The 17318-nt window shown below is 55.8% G+C and overlaps 1 protein-coding gene across 3 annotated transcripts in view; it reads right to left on the bottom strand.

The window, feature by feature from the left end:
• Window positions 1-376: 376 nt before the first annotated feature.
• The window catches only part of CORO7 (coronin 7), a 71965-nt gene continuing 55023 nt past the window's right edge, over window positions 377-17318 (bottom strand). Inside the window, exons 12-31 of one of the 3 annotated variants that reach the window (XM_019660277.1) lie at window positions 17126-17271; window positions 16955-17047; window positions 16673-16804; window positions 16074-16200; window positions 15572-15747; window positions 14988-15096; window positions 14795-14881; window positions 14572-14714; window positions 14394-14498; window positions 14231-14316; window positions 13376-13517; window positions 13173-13262; window positions 12434-12550; window positions 12048-12183; window positions 11563-11654; window positions 10935-11021; window positions 2437-2521; window positions 1479-1615; window positions 992-1057; window positions 377-536 (exon numbers count right to left, since the gene is read on the bottom strand). In XM_019660277.1, the coding sequence (XP_019515822.1) occupies window positions 450-536; window positions 992-1057; window positions 1479-1615; window positions 2437-2521; window positions 10935-11021; window positions 11563-11654; window positions 12048-12183; window positions 12434-12550; window positions 13173-13262; window positions 13376-13517; window positions 14231-14316; window positions 14394-14498; window positions 14572-14714; window positions 14795-14881; window positions 14988-15096; window positions 15572-15747; window positions 16074-16200; window positions 16673-16804; window positions 16955-17047; window positions 17126-17271 (2243 nt within the window). In that variant the 3' untranslated portion in view covers window positions 377-449. Of the gene's footprint in view, window positions 537-991; window positions 1058-1478; window positions 1616-2436; window positions 2522-8107; window positions 8240-10173; window positions 10822-10934; window positions 11022-11562; window positions 11655-12047; window positions 12184-12433; window positions 12551-13172; window positions 13263-13375; window positions 13518-14230; window positions 14317-14393; window positions 14499-14571; window positions 14715-14794; window positions 14882-14987; window positions 15097-15571; window positions 15748-16073; window positions 16201-16672; window positions 16805-16954; window positions 17048-17125; window positions 17272-17318 lie in introns of those variants that run through there. The other 2 variants (XM_019660275.1, XM_019660276.1) reach the window with 2 other exon arrangements.

A 17318-nucleotide genomic window follows, 5' to 3' on the forward strand; every position in this document is an offset into this window, starting at 1 on the left:
GGGCTGCAATGAGAGGCTTCTCTTCGCTGGCTGCAGATGGAACATTCTGCCCAAATACTGAGATGCTAGAGTCAAATCCACCTCAGGAAAGGCAGCCTGTGACAGCTCGGGCCTGGTGCTCCATGCTCCGGTGGGAAGGGCAGGGGTAGACCTGAGGATAGTGATGCTATAGGAGGGCTTGTCACTGGCAATGTGACAGCAGGAGTGGCTGCATCCTGTACGTGACAGTATGCGGCCAGCTCTCTACGGGTGGGCAGGGCCAGGCAGCCTGCTGGCTTCTCGCCAAACTCACCCTCCCCGCACCCCCCACGCTCAGCCCACAGCTGGCAGGAAGAGCAGTTTGCCTTCTGGAATCTGAATGTGCACAACTGAAAAATGCGGAAAAGACATTTATTACTGAGCTATAAATTAGAGGTGGTGGGCAGGATGGGGTGGGAGGAGCCCAGTGGTCACGTCTGAGGCCTCTGCTCTTTCTCTCTGTCCTCCTGGGCCTGGATTCTGAGCTCTTCCTCAAGGCGCTCCTTCGCTCGGACCACCTGGGAAGGGAGTTATTGTACAAACAGCTAGGCAAGGTGACCTGCGCAGGATGGCCTCTTCCCATGTCCAGTTCCAGCTATGAGTCCCTGGAGAGCAGTGGGCAGGTCTAGTGCCTGGGGTAGAAGGGGTGACCTGGGGGCCTGCACTCCAGGGAGACAAAGCCCAGGGAACACTCGGACTGAAATGTGGGAGTTGAGAGCTGCTTCTAGCAATCCTTCAGCTAGAGGTCCTGTTTCCTCAAAGCCATGGCTGCTGGGAGGGCCTCTGTCCAGGGTGACACAGGGCCCAGGCTGACATGGCCCGACAGCTAAGGCAGCCAGAGGCAGTGGCAGTTTAGGGGGACCTTCCTAAGTTGGAGCACAAGGGAAAGGCCCGCTTACCTTTCTACCTGCCAAGCTCTGAACTGATAGGGAAAGTGCCCTGTCCCCTACTCCCAGCATCAAAGACCACTCACCTTTGACTGCAGGTAGAAGGAGCCGCCCACAGATTTATCATTCACCTTGAATAGGTGTTCGTAGTTCTGCAGAGGAGGGGAGACGGTGAGAGGTGTGTGGTCTCAGGGTTACAGAGGCAGGGGAAGCTAGGAGATGACAAAGAAGGAAAGCGAAAGGGCTCAACCCCTCTGCCCTATGTGCCTGAACAGTGACATAGGAAGTTGTTGCAACTGCTAAGGGGCAGAGAGGTGGACAGGTGCCCATGGAGGGAGGGGCTCGGCTGCTACCACCAACCGCTCTATGCCTCTGCCCTTGCCTGCCTTGGGCCTAAATCCTAGCAATGAACAATGGCTCCTAGAAGTCAGAGTCCTAGCTGGTTGCAGCCAGAGCATGGGCCCCTGCCCCTACCTGCCAGACCTCCTTCACTCTTCCCCAGGCTGCCCGCCACCCCGCCCCCCGCCCCCTACTTCTGGTCCACTTGTCTCAGAGCCAGCCTGGTGGCCTCACCTTCTGGATCTCCTCGGGGCTCAGCTTGGAAATGTTGAGAATCTGCTGTGCCTCCTGGAGGCTGAGGCCGGAGAGGTTGGAGGCGGCTGCAGACTGGTGTCCAGCACGTCCCCGGGCATCAGCTGCTGCCCGGCTGGCTGCGTGGACACATGAGTTAGTGCTTAGCCCTCACCAGCCCAGAACTCTCCTGGGCCTTCCATGCCAGGTGGCATGGGAGAAAAGATGCAGGGACAGAGGTGGCTAGAGGGCACCTCTTCGCCAAGAGGGGTTTCTTGTTTGGGGAGAGGGGGCGGTAGTGAAATGAGGACAGCTCTGCCCCACCGGAGAGCAGGGGCAGGGTCTGGTCACCAATCCTGTCGTCCTGTCTCCAGCCTAGACAACGAGATGACCCTGTCCCTCTTCTCTCTCACCCCTCATCCGGGCACATAGCAAGGTGGGCAGCTTCAGGCTACTAAAGGGAAAGAGGGCGAAGCTGTGGGCAGGGGAGGCAGCAATAGCTTTGACAAGACCCAGCTGCCACCTGGGTATCCAGGCCACCAAAGCAGGCTGCCTTGGGTGACCTCTTTTCTTTCAATGACCCTAGACTCAGAAACCAGTACGCTTTCTCTTAAAGGATCAAAGAATAAATAGTTTAGGTTCTGTAGGCCAATTAATCTGTGTAGTAATTACTGGACACTGCCTTGAAAGCACCCCGAAGTGTGGCTATGTCCAAATAAAACTTTATCTACAAAAACAGACGGCCAGGTGGGCCAGTTTGCCAACTCCTGCCTGGATGCTCATGTCAACCAGGTCTCCCTTTTTTGGGATGCCTCCCTCCTCCCCAACATGGGAAGTGCCCCAGGCCACCCAAGCTGCCAGAACTCCAGCCCACAGAGAGTCCCAGCGTGAGGGACCATACGGGGAAAATGTGACCTGGGCAGGAGCTCCCAGATGAGGGGGAAACAGGGACAACGCTTACCTGCAAACTCCTGCCGCAGGGCCCGGGCGAAGGCCCTGCCCACCACCTGTGCCCCCATCACAATGATCTGAGCCAGGTACTTGGCCTAGGGGCAAAGCAGGGACCTGGTTAGCAGGCTGCATTCTCAGGGCCCTCAGAGATGGGACCCTGGAAATGGCTGCTGAGACGTAAGGCCTCTGGAGAATTGATGTAATGAAGTACAGAGCAGCAGCCACAGGCCACTTCCCCCAAAGTACTCTAAAGAAAAGCTGCTCTGGGTGCTCATGGGACAGCAGGTCAGGGGGCAAACCTGACCAAGTTCCCAGAGGCAGACAGGATTCTCCCTTGGCCGCTGGAAGTGGCAGACAGGAGCCAAGGCAAAGTGGCTACAGGGCACAGAGGCCACTGGCCTCAGGGATAATACCAGGGCCTGAGAGCCCGAACTAAGGGCCTTTTCCAGCCTTACCATTCACTTTGCCACCCTGGGCCAACCAGGGCACTTGGTGTGCTTCTGAGATCAGCTGGTCCAACCTTCATTCTACCGGTGGGATACCTGGAGCCATTCTAATTCTCCCAACACTATTCTAGTGCGTTCCATTCAACACAACAAAAGAGCAAAACACTCTCCACCTTCTAGGAGTGGAAGCCCACGAGGCAGGCATTTAGACAAATGTACCAAGGACCAAGTGGTGAGAGAGCTGGTCACGTATTCCTGCACTGACTCACTCACTCACTGAGAGGCAGCACTCGGACTCCACAAATATACCGGCCCTGGCCCTCCTAGCTCTCGCGCCCACTGGCCTAGCAGGGAAAGCCTCCACAGCTGCAGCGCGGGGTTCAGTGCACCAGGGAAGCAAGCAGGAAGTCTCGTTAACCGTGACCAGAGGTGAGGAGAGGCAATGGAGGAAGACCCAGGAATGAGATGGAGATGCTGCGAGACGATGGTATTTCTACTAGGCTGGGGTTTTTTTTGGTTTTTTAAAAATATTTTATTGGGGAGTTGGGGAGGGGAAAGACAAGTTGCTGTCCTTTTGTTCTTCAGTCTAGTTGTGGAGGACGTCGCTTCACTGGCCCATGCTGGCATTATCATTGCGCTCTTCCCGGCTGAGGCAGATTGGTCGCCGGCCACTGGGCAGTCGCTCACAATGGCTCTTGGCAGCTCATGCCGGCTGCCAGCCACTCACAGTAGTTTATGGCAGCCCACTGCAGCCTACACCGTCACCGGCGACTCACGGCAGCCCAGCTCTAGGTGGAGCTGTTGTTCAGCATCTTAGCTGTAGAGGACGCAGCGTCACTGGCTCTCATGTGGGATCTGAACCAGGGCGCTGCTGCTCAGAGCTGGCGTCCCAAGCCAGCTCTTAACCAATGCGCCACTCAACCGTTGAAGGGCAGGTTATGATGGGAATGTTGAGGTTTCCTAAGCAGAGGGAACAGGGGGAGCCAAAACTGGGGGAAAGTATAAGGGATGTCCCGGGCATAGCCAGGAGCCCAGCGGACTTCTATTACAGACCAGGAAGGCGGCCTATTTATTTGGGAAGAGAGATCACAGATAGCCAGCACATGTGAAAATGACCCTATGTGTGTGAGATGGTACAAACATGAGTGCATAGAGGACGCCTGGGAGAATGCTCACCGCGGGCCGACACTGCTCATGGGGCACAGCCAAGTGATTTTCCTTTGTACTTTTCTGTCATTAGATTTCCTATCAGTCAACAAGTACTGACTGAACTGGGTGCCAGGCACCGTGCCAAACACATTCTATTGGTTGTGCCATTTAATCCCAACAATTCAAAACACTGACACACAGAGGGGTTTAGTGACCAGCCCGGGGACACACAGCTAGTACTCTGGGGGAGGTGGGCAGGGAGCCCAAAGCCAGTGCTGTCAGCCCTGGCGTCCCTAGGCTGCCCACCTCACACAGGACCCTGGGTTCTGCAGGGAGGGTGACAGAGCAACCTGGCAAGGAGCGAGGACTCAACCCAGAGGCCAAAGAAGGGCTTGTTCAGATTCCAATGGAATCCAGACTCCAGAGTTGGCCTGTTCGGCCTCCAGTGAACCTGCCCTTCACTAACGGGTGGGGCAGGACATGATTCTGGACCATTAGCGGGAATTAATAAATGGAAGAGGGTTTGGATTTCACAAGTGGGTGGAAATTTCATAAGCCCCGTATTTCACACCAGAAAACAAAGCTCAGTGTAGACTCCTGTGATCAAAGGGAGGGGCTGGGCTGCAGCCAGCTGCCTTGCAAGTGTCAAGACAAATAACGCACACACTGCTGATTGGGAAGCCTCACCTGACCTCTCCACGCCACCTAAAGCCACTCTCAAGTGGGACAGGAGGCTCTGAGATGGATTATGGGTCCTGTCTGAGCGACAAAGGCTGACAAGTCACACTATGTGATCTCACAGGGTTTCCTCAACCTGGCACACCTTCAGGCCTCAGACCACCCCTTTCTCTGCAGCAACCTTGTACTCACCGGTTTACTTCTCTGCCCAGAGCGGTGACTGTTGCTAAATAATGAATGTTAAGAATGAGCCTGTAACTGGGCAGCTCCCCTAACCAAAGTGGCATGATGGCCTCAGGGTTCCAGCTGCCAGGGCTCCATGGCTGCAGGGAAGGCTGGGCTGGCCTGCAAAGTTTCAGAGGCCACTCTGGCCAGCCAAAGGAGCTGCCTGGTCGGACGATTGAGGCTAACAAGGTTCCTGAGAGAGCCATCTCCCAGGGGAGCGGTGTGGTGGTTACACAGGGACGCTTTGGGATCACCTGTGTGCAAATCCCAGCTGTGTGCCCTAGACAAGTCCTCAACCTCCAAGCCTCAGTTTCCTTACCAACAATGGGGCTTCCATGGGGATTAAATGAGGTAATGTTCATAAAGTGCCTGGCACAGAGCCTGATAACACAGTAGGTACACAATATATGTTGGTTTCCATTTATTACTATTCTTTGTTTCACAAAACTTGACAATGGCACCATGGAGTAACAAAGCTGCTCCCAATACAGCTGCTCATTTGACAGATTCTGATTTCTCAGGGGAGAAGGCTGCAAAAAGCTGGCCACATTCCCAGGGAGCACAGAAGCAGTGTGAGTGAGTGAGCATGCTGCTTTAGAACCGGGCTGACATAACTTGGAATTCCAGCTTTGCCTCTTGTGAGCTATGTGACCCTTGCAGATTACCCAATCTCTTGGGACTTCAGTTTTCTTATTTGCAAAATGGGGAGAATAACGCCTTCTTCACGGGAGGGCTGTAAAGCCCTCAGGAGGCAATGCATGTTAAGACCAAGTGGACAGACCAAAAATGGCAGGTCCAGAGCAGCTCAAGGGTTGCCTTTGCTTCTGCAACAGATTCTATTTAGTATTGGTCTAGACTCGAGAGATCAGGGGTGCAGCCGAGCCTCTCATCTACCTATTCAGTACCCAGATGCCTGCTGAGCAACAGCTGTGGGTCAACTACGTTCAGAGCTGAGGATTCATGGGGTGCAGCACTCTGCCAGCTACAGCTACCACAGGTGATAAAGACAACCACTGGCTGAGGTCTCTCCCAGAAAGCCCTAAAGCATCCTCTAGTCCACGGACTGCAACTCGGACCTAAAGACCCTGAACCAGAGCAACTGGCTGACACAGCGTCCAACTTCAGGCCAAGCTGAGGTCAGAGCCACAGGACTCCAAGCCTGGTACCCACCGTGGATGACACATGCTTTCTCATCCAGGGAGCATTGTGGCCCAATGCAGGAGGACCAAGGCCCCGCAGCTGGGGCAAAGGACCACAGATGGTGTGAGGGGACCAGAGCACTCAGTAATGTGATTTATCCCACGTTGAGAGCATCCAGAAGGTAACCTGGCATTCAGACAGACTGATGTGCAATGCTTCCTTCAAGGCACAGTTCCAGGTCCTCAGCTTGGTGGACAGACAGCCACTGAGACTCGCCCGCTTCTCAGGGATGCACTGAGAGATAGGAAGGGGGCTCTGTTCACTCAGGCCCCTGCAAACAGCTCTAGCATTACAACCAGGTAGGAGGGAGGCCAGGACCACAACTGTCATAGTTGCCATAGTTGCACACAGGCCCAGACTATGGCCGGTGCAGCAGATGCCTGATAAATACTGGCATGCATGTGACACTTAACCAAGTTGCCATCAGCTCTGCTATGGCCAAACTAAAGTCTCATAATCTCTAAGCCCCAAGACAGGGTTTTTCCAAATGCCTTCCACTCCCTCTGCTAAAGGAGGGGTCTAGCCATCCCCTGACGATTCAATTCTCCATCACCACCCCCTGCAAAATTCAGTTCCCAGCGCTGTCTGGCTACGAATGGCTTCTCTGGTTTCTTCTCCTCTCACCTCTCTCCATCTACTCCTAGATCAGCTCTCCTACTCTTTTACCCGATATCTCTACAGCTCTGAATTCAAACACCACATTAGTCACTCTTCTAAGTGCACAACTGAATGCTTTCTAGGATATTTACAGATCTGTGCAACCATTACCACTAGTTCCAGGACATTTTCATCATCTCCCAGAAAAACTCCATACTGATTAACATCCTCCCTCCTACTCGATATTCTGTCAAAGCTCAACATCCTTCAAGACTTAGTTTCACTCCCCACCCCAGGGAAACCTTCCCAGGCTCCTTCCATTTCTACCTTCCCATAGTACTGTCTTTCTTTTCTTATTAATATATTGTCATATTGTCTTAATTTACAGACCAGCCTGCCTTCGCCTTTAGGATATAAACTTCTCCAGAGCCACATTTTACTCAGCCCTTGAGGGGGACTCAAAGTTACATGCAGGAATGTGTGTGAAGGGCCCAGTTCAGAAAGGCTCGTTCATCGTAGGACCTCATCACATGGCAGTGACTATGATAAGGCAGGAATAATGTGGAGAAAAACGTCGAGTCTCGCGACACAGAAGAAGCTGGCCTCAAAACCTGTCTCTGACACTTGTAGGATGAGTGACCCTGGAGTCGTTCAACTCTCAGAATTTAAGGTACCTTATCTGTACAATGGGGACAGTGAGAGCACCAACGTCATAAGAATTAAATGAAAATCTACATAAAGCCTCAGCTCAGGGAATGGCACTTAAAAGATCTTGTTATCTTTATCACTGCGAGTTAAGAAGTGACTCCCCAAAACCTGCGTCAACCACTTGGGGAACCTACACATACAGAACCTCTGGCGGTAGAGCTCAGGACCCTGCATTCTTAAAGGGTCCCGAGGTGACCTGACGCAGCCAGTGTGGCCCAGGTGTGTGGACTGGCTCTAGGTGCCAACAGGACCGCAGAAACGCTTGTGTTTGGCATCATGGGGCCTCGTTCAAGACCCAGCCAGTTCTGCCAGTCTCGGAGCCCGTTTCGCCAGCTTTCAAATGGGGACAACAATAGAGTGACACCATCAACTAGCTCCGGGACAGAGCAGGGGTTCGGGGGCTGGGCTAGCCTCCACCTCAGGCTGCTCCCACATGGGCACTCACACGGCGACCGCATCTGCTGGGCATTTTCGAGCCGGCCAGGCTCGCCCTGCCTTCCAGCCAGTCGGCTCTCCCAGGTCCCGAGACCGCCAGTGTCTGCCTAGGTCCCCCAAGTGGAACGCCCCTGGCCCGGCAGGGAACATGTGGTGCCCGCAACCCGGCCGGAGCTCGCCGCCCCAGCCCCAGCCCCGAAACGGCCGCTCCTTCCCCCAGCAGCGCCCCAGCTCAGGACTCACCATGACTGCCGCTCTGCCTGGGGGGCGCGAGCTCCAGCTTCCTGGTACCGCGGCCCCGGTTCAAGGGCGGCCGGCAGGTCAAAGGTCAGGGGAGGCTGCGGAGAGCGCGTGTGCAACTCCGCGCCGGGCATGCGCAAATCCCCGTTCCAGAGGGGCGGTCTTTGGTGACGTACGCGACATGGGCGGAGTTAGGGCGGGTCTTGCCACGGGTTCCCGCTTGTATGATAACCCGGGGCTGGTCCCAGGACACCCTGTGGTCCTCGCGCTTAGCCTGGTGCGCTAGGAGCAGCATAGTTCCGTCAGATGTGGGGCAATTGCTTCCCTTGATTTTGCCAAAATATGTGGGAATAAAAGATATGCAATAAACACACAACACCTCACCAACATAATAAGGAGTAAGATGTCAAATTCTCACAAATGTTTAAGAAAATAGAAAACTGCAAAATAGGCTGCATTTCAGGTACCTTCTACTGGGAAGGAGGGCCTATTCCCGCCTCCTTCAAGTCCTTGCTCAAATGTCACCTTCTCCATGAGACCCGCCCTGACCCCCTACCAACGCTGCAACGTGCCCTCCATTCTTAATGTTTTTTTAATTAATTAATTAATTAATTATTTTTAAGATTTTATTGGGGAATTGGGGAAGGGGAACAGACAAGTCACTGTCCTTTTTGTTCTTCAGTCTAGTTGTGGAGGACGTTGCTTCACTGGCCCATGTTGGTATTGTGATCATTGTGCTCTTCCCGGGTGAGGCAGATCGGTCGCTGGCCTCTGGACAGCTGGCGGCTCTTGGCAGCTCACGCTGGCTGTCGGCCACTCACAGTAGCTTATGGCAGCCCATTGCAGCCGGGGCTGCACCCTACACCGTCCCCAGCGACTCACAGCAGCCCAGCTCCAGGTTGAGCAATTGTTCACCATCTTAGCTGTAGAGGGCACTGTCACTGGTCCTCATGTGGGATCCGAACTGGGGCCCTGCTGCTCAGAGCTGGCGTCCCAAGCCAGCTCTTACTCAACGTGCCACTTGGCCAGCCCCTTAATGTTTTTTACATAATGGCTTGAGGTTTAATTCACACATCATACAATTCACCCTTTTGAAGTGTACAATTCAGTGCTTTTCAGTATATTAACAGAGCTGTGCAACCATCACTAGTTCCAGAACATTTTCACCACCACCTAAAAAAACTCTCCCCATTAGCAGTCACTGTCCATTGTCCACTACCCCTGGCAACCATTAATCTACATTCTGTCTCTATGGATTTGTCTGTTGTGAAAGTTTCATGCAAATGGAATCATACTATATGTGGCCTTTTATGTCTGGCTTAAACCTCCATTCTTAATCCCCTCTATTTTTTTCCCCCCAAAGTTCTTATCACCTACCATATTATATCATACATTTATTTTTATGTTTATTGCTTATAATCTGTTCTCTTCCACTAGAATATGGATTCCTGGTGAATTCCTTTTATCTTTTCCCCATTCTTGGATGTCAGCACATGGGAAGGCACTCACCAAATGTTTGCTGAATGAATGAAAGTCAGGATGCCTTGTGCTATGTTCTGGACCACTGCCCTTCTTTCCTTTCCTCTAACTTTGCGAGTTCTTTCTTCCCTCAGCGCCCAGGCTGTCCTCCTTTTTGTCTGAAGCATTCTCAAGGCTCTCTCTGTGGTTTCTCGGCCTTCAGATCTTAGTTCTCGGCTTAAATGTCACCTTCTCAGACCCTGAACACCCTGCTTCCTCCTGCTTCCTTCCACATAATTTATCTTCTTCACAGATCTCTCCACACTATTTGCTTACTTGCACAAGGTCGGCTCCCCTGCATAATAAGACTATAAGAAGCATCTTGAGAGGCCTTGTATCTCCTGTTCATTATAGTATCTACCACCCAGAGCACTTCTGGGTACCTATGTGTTGGATGAATGAATGAACTCCAAGGAGCATGCAGCTGAAAAGGCCTCAGGAACCAAGTGGGCCTGGGACCAGAGTGAGCCCAGGGCCAAACCACCCTCACCTATACTTCTGTCCCCTTCCCCCCCCCCCAGCCATCGCAGAGACCACAGCAGCACAAGAGGTGGCCAGCTTAGAAAAGTTTAATTGCTGAAAATATCCCAGGCATATGCAGGCCAGTCCCTGTGGGGCTCACAGCCCCTTAATCGGGCCATCAGCATGTGATGCCCCCTTCTCCTGGCTTCAAGCCTGGGGAGCAGAGTGACTGGTCCCAGGCCCCTGAGGCTGGCGCTGCTCCAAAGAGCCTGGCAGAGGGCCAGCCCCCAAGGCCCTTGACTGGAATTGGGGCAGCAGGCAAGATGAGGTGGCATGTGATAACTGAAGGTGCTGGGCAAAAGCAGCCCAGGCTGGGACCAGCCCAGGCCGGAGGAAGGAGGCAGGGAGCCCAGGGCCTGCCCAGGAACATGCTACTGATCCTCCACCCTTATCCCACCCGCATGCTCCTGGCTCCACATGCTAGCAAGCAGCTGGGAGAAGCGGGTGGTCCCAGAGAAAGCAGAGGTGCAGACAATCCACAAGTGTTGTAGCAGGGCCCAGAGAGCATGGAAGTCACCAAGGCCCAAAGGAAGCCCAGGTGTCTTAGATGAGGTGTGTCAGGGCCAAGAGGTGCCTTCCAGTTTGAGTGGAAGATATGAGGTGTGCAGGGGCACCAGGTGGTTCTAGGAAGTGGCAGTGGCAAGTGAAGCTGGAGGTGGCTGGTGGGCAGGCTAGTCCTGGGGAGATAAACCAAGAAGTGGGAGTGAGTTGAGAGGAAGTGGGAAGGGAGATGGCTGCAGGGATGAGTAAGGGAAGGATGGGATGCCGGGCGGCCCACTCGTCCACTCACCCACTCGTCCTCGTCCACACCTTCGAAGGAGTCCTGGGGGAGAGGGTCCTCCCGGTTCCCCAGCTTTGCCACCATGGCATTCAGCAGCTGGGAGAGTGGACATGACAAGAGGTAGGAAGGGAATAGGACCTCTGACCCCAAGAAAATCAGATCCCAGTTTGAACCCCATCAAGGTGGTGGAAGAGCCATTTTCATTAAAGCCCTGACAACGGTGATAGTTTTCATTGAAAAACACACCTCTATAGAGACAAGGGAGCCAGAGACAGACATGTAACATGCAGCGCTGGAATCACAGTGCAGTCGTCTCCGCACATTGCGTCAGACGCTCAAGTGTGCACCAGGTTCCCATTCGCACTTGGGTCCAAAACCTCTGGCTCTGGTTGGGGAGGGCCAGGCCATGGCAGGGCCTCTCTCTGCCCTTCTCTGGCTTCTGAGCCCTGCGCCCCATACCCCATCAGTGGCAGCAGTCAGCTTCAGGGCTCTGGAAGGTCTCCCCATCAAGTTCTCCAACTGAGAGGAGTGAGACACTAGCTCCTGTCCCAATCTGGGTCAGGCTAAAGAAGTGAAGGGCAACTACAACTAAGGGGACCCCATGCCCTCCCCATGGCCAATCCTCTTCCGTGCCTACCTCTTCCTTCTTCTGTTGGTCTGACTTCTCTTCCAGGTAGATCGCTGAGGATGGGGCCCGCCGGGCAGGGGCTTCACGGGGGGCTTGACTCACTAGGGCAGGATAGGGACAAGCATCAGGCAACAGAGTCCCCTCCATAGGGGCTCCTTGCCCAGCCCTTTGAAATCAGTCACCTAGGGGATTCCATGGCAGAGACCCTAGAGGTGGCATTAACAGCAAGTCAACCCTCTGTTTTCAAGGCCTACCCTGGTCCCCAGGCTGTGTGCATGCATGAGTACATGAGTGCATGAGTGCGCACATATGTGTGTTGGGGGTGGGGACTTGTGATGGAAACACAGACCTTGGACCCTGTGCTCTAGAGGCTCAGATCTCTGGTCTTTGGAAGCACTAGAGGTTTCGGCACCTCATCTGACTTGGGCCTTCTGCTCCTTTCTCCAACCCCCATCAACCTCTGCTTCCTACACTTCCCCAGCCCCTCATCTTACCTGGGGTCATGCCAGGGGGCTGCAGGCTGAGAAGCCGGGGCTGCCCGTTAGCCCCTCCCAGCCAGGCCTTGGCACTGAGCACCGGCTCCCAGTTCACGGCCGTGTCTGGGAATACATCATCCTGGAAGAACTCTTTCTGCAGGGAGGAAGAAGGGGCTGCCCTGAGGCACTCACCAGCGGCCCTGGGCACACTGGCATCAGTTGGGAGGGGGGTATGGCAAGACCCAGTGCCCAATCTGGAGTTTCCATGAGTTTTAGAATCTCAGCAGAGTAAGGGGACAGGTACCCCAAAGAGCAGTGAAGGGGGAGGTTTTGGGACAGGTTCAATCAGGCCCCAAAGCCCCTAACAGGGGCTGGATGTTGGCGTGCTGGGCCCTCAACCTCACCCTGACTCGGGGCAGCCGGAAGGCGACAGGCTCCAGGGAGCTCTGGCGAAGCCGCAGGCAGCGGGCAAACTCCACTTCACACACGTCACACTCGGTCTTGGGCAGGAGGACGAAGCCCTGAGGGGGCAGGGGAGTTGTGTTCGGGTGGGAGCTTAGAGCTGGGAGCTTAGAGCTGGGCACCTGGGCCCTCAGAGTGCCAGCACCCCCTCACTCAGGACCACCAGGCCCAAGGCCCATCCCTGGACAGCGGTGTGCTGGCACATGTTTAACAATTGGCTCTCCAGAGGAAAAACGCCCTGATTTGTAGTATTTGCCTGTGGTGTAAAAACTGCCACCATGGCTGATTTCACTGACTTGTTGCGTGCAGATGTAGGAAGGTATGTGCAATACATGTCATCATGTGGTATTTCCATCCAACAGATCTGCCAGATGTAAATAACCTCAATGGTGTGAATGATAGTAAAACCAGGTAAAAGAATTAGGAAATGATAAATTGAGTATTTACTGCCTTAGTTTGTAATATAATTTATTTGTAGGTTCATATAACTTAACTTGACATAATTTAACTTTTAATAATAATGGTTGAGTTTAACAACCAGCTCCAGGGAACTGCGGGGCACACCCAGCCCAGTGACCCACTGACCTCACAGGCCTCTGCATTTCCCCACATGACCACAAGAGGGCGGGGAAGCCCTGTGGTCCCACCTAAGGAAGGCGATTGGGGAGTAAAAGGGCTCACCTTGTGGGGGTCAGGTGACGTGAAGCTATTGCATTCCAGGAAGAAAGGGGCCTCGGGGAGCAGCTCATACAGGAACACACGGGTGTCGCCCTGGCAGGGGTGGATGGGTGGCGAGTGAGGTGGCCAGCTAAAGCTGCCTTCCCCCAACCTTCTCTCTCACCTGCCCGCCACCCAGACCTGTGCACCCCAGCACCCCAGCGCACCTTGCCTGTCAGTAGCACCAGGCCAGTATCCGGGTCATAGCTGGGCAACAGGGTAGAAGGAGCCACGTCCAGCCCCAGCACTGCCAGGGGGCCACCGGCCAGGGCCTTCGATGAGTACAGGAGTAGCTGGCGTTCACTTCGGCTGCAAGGGGGTCAGGGGTAAGTCCGTAGAGCTGGAGGGGCCTGGGGCAGGGCAAGGAGTCCAGCAAGGACCCTGATCCTGTTGCCAGGCTGGGGGCCTGAGGGCCTCAGGGACAGAAGAGAGGCCTCTGCCCATCCTTGTTTCTGGTCCAGCCCTGAGAACAGCGTCCTAACCTGCTGCCCTGCCTCGGCCCCTCCTACTTGACTACTGCCCACACGCCAACGCTCCTCAGCATAGTCCTGGCCCCAGCACCTGTCCCGGGGCCACTGTGGCCCACTAAGTCTGGACTTTTCTCCCTTTGATCTGCTTCCTGCCCTCTGCTCCAGCCAGTCTGGTCAGCTTCCTGGCTTTTCCACCCACACTTCATGCCCTCTAGTTACTAGCCCTTTCATGGCCCAGTTCAGATGACACCTCCCTTAGGAGGCCCTCTCTGATCCCTCTTCCAAAGTGCCAAACCCTTGCTTCTGTGTTTCGTGCACTTCACCTGGTCCCCACCAGGCATGAGCTCCTTGCAACAGGCCCGCCTGTCATCTCTCTGGGCCCCCAGATGATTTATTCTCCCTCCTCACCTCCCTCCTTCCCATCCATCCATCCATCCATCCATCCATCCAGTGAAGGGTGGGGACCATGCCTGACAGGTGTATGTCTGGGGAAGGGGGACACAGGTGACACCTGAAGTCTCAGGGTGGGAATGGTGGTCCCTGAGTCCTCACCTGTCAAAGCCAGTCACCAGCAGACACTGACCATCACACACCCAGACAATGCGGGCTCCACGGGCCCCCTCGGGCCCTGGGCCTTCCTGTTGGGATACAGCAAATGAGGCCCAGCCAGGCCCCCCACTGGGTCTGAGGGCTGCACCCATCCCATCTTGCTCACCTGAAGGGGTTTAGGGTCACTCCGGGGCTCATAGACCCGCAAGCGTCCATCCTTGCAGACAGTGGCCAACTGCTGCCCGTTGGGATTCCAGGCCAGGCCAAAGATCTGGGGGCAAATGGGGAGGTAAGAGGTGGCTCCTTGCCCTGTGGCCGGGCACCTGCCCCCTTAGCTGTCCTACCTGGTCCCGGTGGCCCTGCAGCCTCAGCCGCTCGACTCCAGCCTGTAGGTCCCAGATCCGAATGGTAAGGTCATAGGAAGAGGAGGCCAGCACATCAGCTGCCAGCGGGTGGAAGCGGAGAGAGTAGATCTTCTCTGTATGGCCTGGGGGCAAGGTATTGGGTGACGCTGAGCCCCTCAGGAGCCACTGCCCGCCCCAGGGCCCCCACCAGGGCCCACCTGACCTGTGAGCACAGCCTCGGGCGTGGTGAGCACCTCCTCCAGGCCCTCTGGGGGCACCCGCCACAATCGGATCCTGGCGTCCTCGCCGGCTGCAGAGAGCGCAGGCTCGTCACCGCTGGGCCCGATTTCCAGGTTCTCCCTACCCCCATTCAGGACTAGGGACCCTCCCTCAAGCCCAGTACCCAGCCTCCTTACCCACAGCAAGGCGGTGGGGGTCAAAGGGGTCCCAGGCAAGGTCAGTCACGGCTGTCCCGTTCTGCAGTGTGGGCAGCGCTGTGTCAGGCAGGCGGCCGGGCTTCTGCAGCTGTGGGAAGTGCCCCCACCCCAAGGCCCGTCAGTAATAGGCAGGGTTGCAGGGCAAGCTGCATGCCTGGGCCCCCCACCCTCTGTACACTGGGTGGCCCAAGCTCTCTGCCTCAACCACCTTGTGCTCTGAGCCCTAAGTGCCAACTGTGAGGCCCCATAAAGTGAGATGGGGGGCAGCGTGGAGTGGTGCAAAGAGCTCAGGCTTGGGACTCGGGTGGTCCGGGTTTGAATCCCCAGTTCCATCACTTACACAGCTGTGTGACCCAGCAGGTCACTAAACCTCTCTGTGCCTCACCGCTCTCATCTGTAAAATGGGGATAAGAGTAGCAACCCCACATGGGGCAGCTGGGAGGATTAAAGGGGACACTGGGCGGGTGCCTGGCACATGGTTTGTGCTCAGAGAATGTGGATACCCAATGCCCTTAGCGTCCTGCAGGAACTTGGGGACAGCCGTGGTGGGGTGGGACCCTCACCTCGAGCACAGCCACCTGCCCACCGCTGCTGAGCAGGGGTAAGGCCACACGCAGTCGGTTGGCACAGAAGCCGTCGCTCTCACCGGGCGTGGTGAGGTTGAGCCCCTTGAGGTTGGTGATGTGGCGGTCTCGGTGCAGGATGGTGCCCTGAGCATGACGGAACTTGGAACTGGGGCCTGGGGTGGCAGGAACACGGAGCCTCATAAGTATGCCCTGCCCGCCCTGCGCTGTCTGCAGGACCCCAGGCCAGCCCTGAGTCCTGCAGGATTGCGCAGGGCGTGTGCCCAGGCCCAGACCTCTGCTGGTCCTAGAAAGGCGCCTGGGAATGAAACTTGAGGTGTCTTGGTGGAAGCCCAGGGCTCCAGGGCTCCAGGGCACATCCAGTTGAGACTGAGTTCATCCCACAGGACATGTGACTCACTAGGAGGGGAGGCAGGGCTGGGGTACAGAGAAAGATGGCTGCCGTAGGGGTGCAAGAGTTGGCTCCCACTGACGCACTTACCCAGTAGGCTCTGCAGCGACCTCTGGCTGGGGCTGGTGCCGATGCCACTGGTGCTGGAGAGCGAGGGCCCCAGGCTGGAGGGCGTGGAAGGTGAGATCAGCGAGCTGGGAGGGGAAGAGAAGCCCTCCTGGGGGAGAAGCACCCGGGGTCAGCCACAAGCCCCTGGGCATGTTGGTCCAAGCGAGGGGACCCTGGAGTCATCACCCTGGACCCTCCACCCAGGCTGCGGGACACGGGCTGGGCATGAAGCCCTGGCTCTGGGATGGGTGGAAGGGGCATAATCACAGGGGCTGATAGGGGCAGGGGGTGACATGGGGGTGAGGTGAACTTTAGACCAGGTGGCAACTGCTGGCTCCCAGCATTTGTGAGAGGGCAGGCCCAGGGTGGTTAAGACCTGCCAGTATTTCAAGACAAGCCAGAAACCTAAATGGTCTGTGACAGTGTCACTTTCTACTAAGTGTTCAATTTAGAGAACACTAAGGTTCTTTACTTATGCTTCATGCATTTCTTTGTCTGTTATGCTTGATAGCTAGAAGAGGTTCAAAAGACCATTGGAGCTCCCACTGTGGCGTCGAGAATCGGGCAGCCCTGGCACTCACACTGGGCTCTTCGTCTCCGACAGGTGGCTCCTCAGGCTGAGCCAGGTCAGGGGAGGGCTCCACAGGGGGCACCAGGCATGAAGTGAAGCTGGGGTGTGGCCGGCGAGCTGGGTTTAGGCTGACCTTCTGCACCTGTGGGGAGAGGCCGGTAGGTAGGGATAAGGAACACAGGGCAGCTGAGTTAGTGCACAGCTGGACTGTGGGACCCTGAATGGGGCTGTTGCCAGGAGGGCTTGCAGGGGCTGATGAGGCCAAGAGTGGCCAGGCAGGCCTCGGCCCTACCTGCTGGTTGCTCCCAGACCACCAGGCGTGGGGTTCAGAGGAAGGCACGCAGCCTGCTGTGTCCGGGAACAGGTCCTCGTGGAACTCCACAGCCTGGTGACAGACAGGCACAGGTCTGATGAGGCATGAATCCTCCAAGCCCTCCCAGCCCCTCACCCAGGCCCCCCTCACCTTTCGGGGCACATGGTAGCTGATGGGCAGGATGGCTGTGTCACTCAGTTGAAGGACTCGGAGCACCTCGCAGCCCATGACAGCCAGTGCCCTCCGGGGCACAAGGGCAGCTCCCCGCAGCACACTCTCCAAGAGGCACTGGGTCACTGTTGTGGACACCAGGGGAGGAGAGTCAGGGTGGGCGGGGGAGGGA

This window comes from Hipposideros armiger, unplaced genomic scaffold (genome assembly GCF_001890085.2).
Source record: "Hipposideros armiger isolate ML-2016 unplaced genomic scaffold, ASM189008v1 scaffold_315, whole genome shotgun sequence".
NCBI classification, from domain to species: domain Eukaryota; kingdom Metazoa; phylum Chordata; class Mammalia; order Chiroptera; family Hipposideridae; genus Hipposideros; species Hipposideros armiger.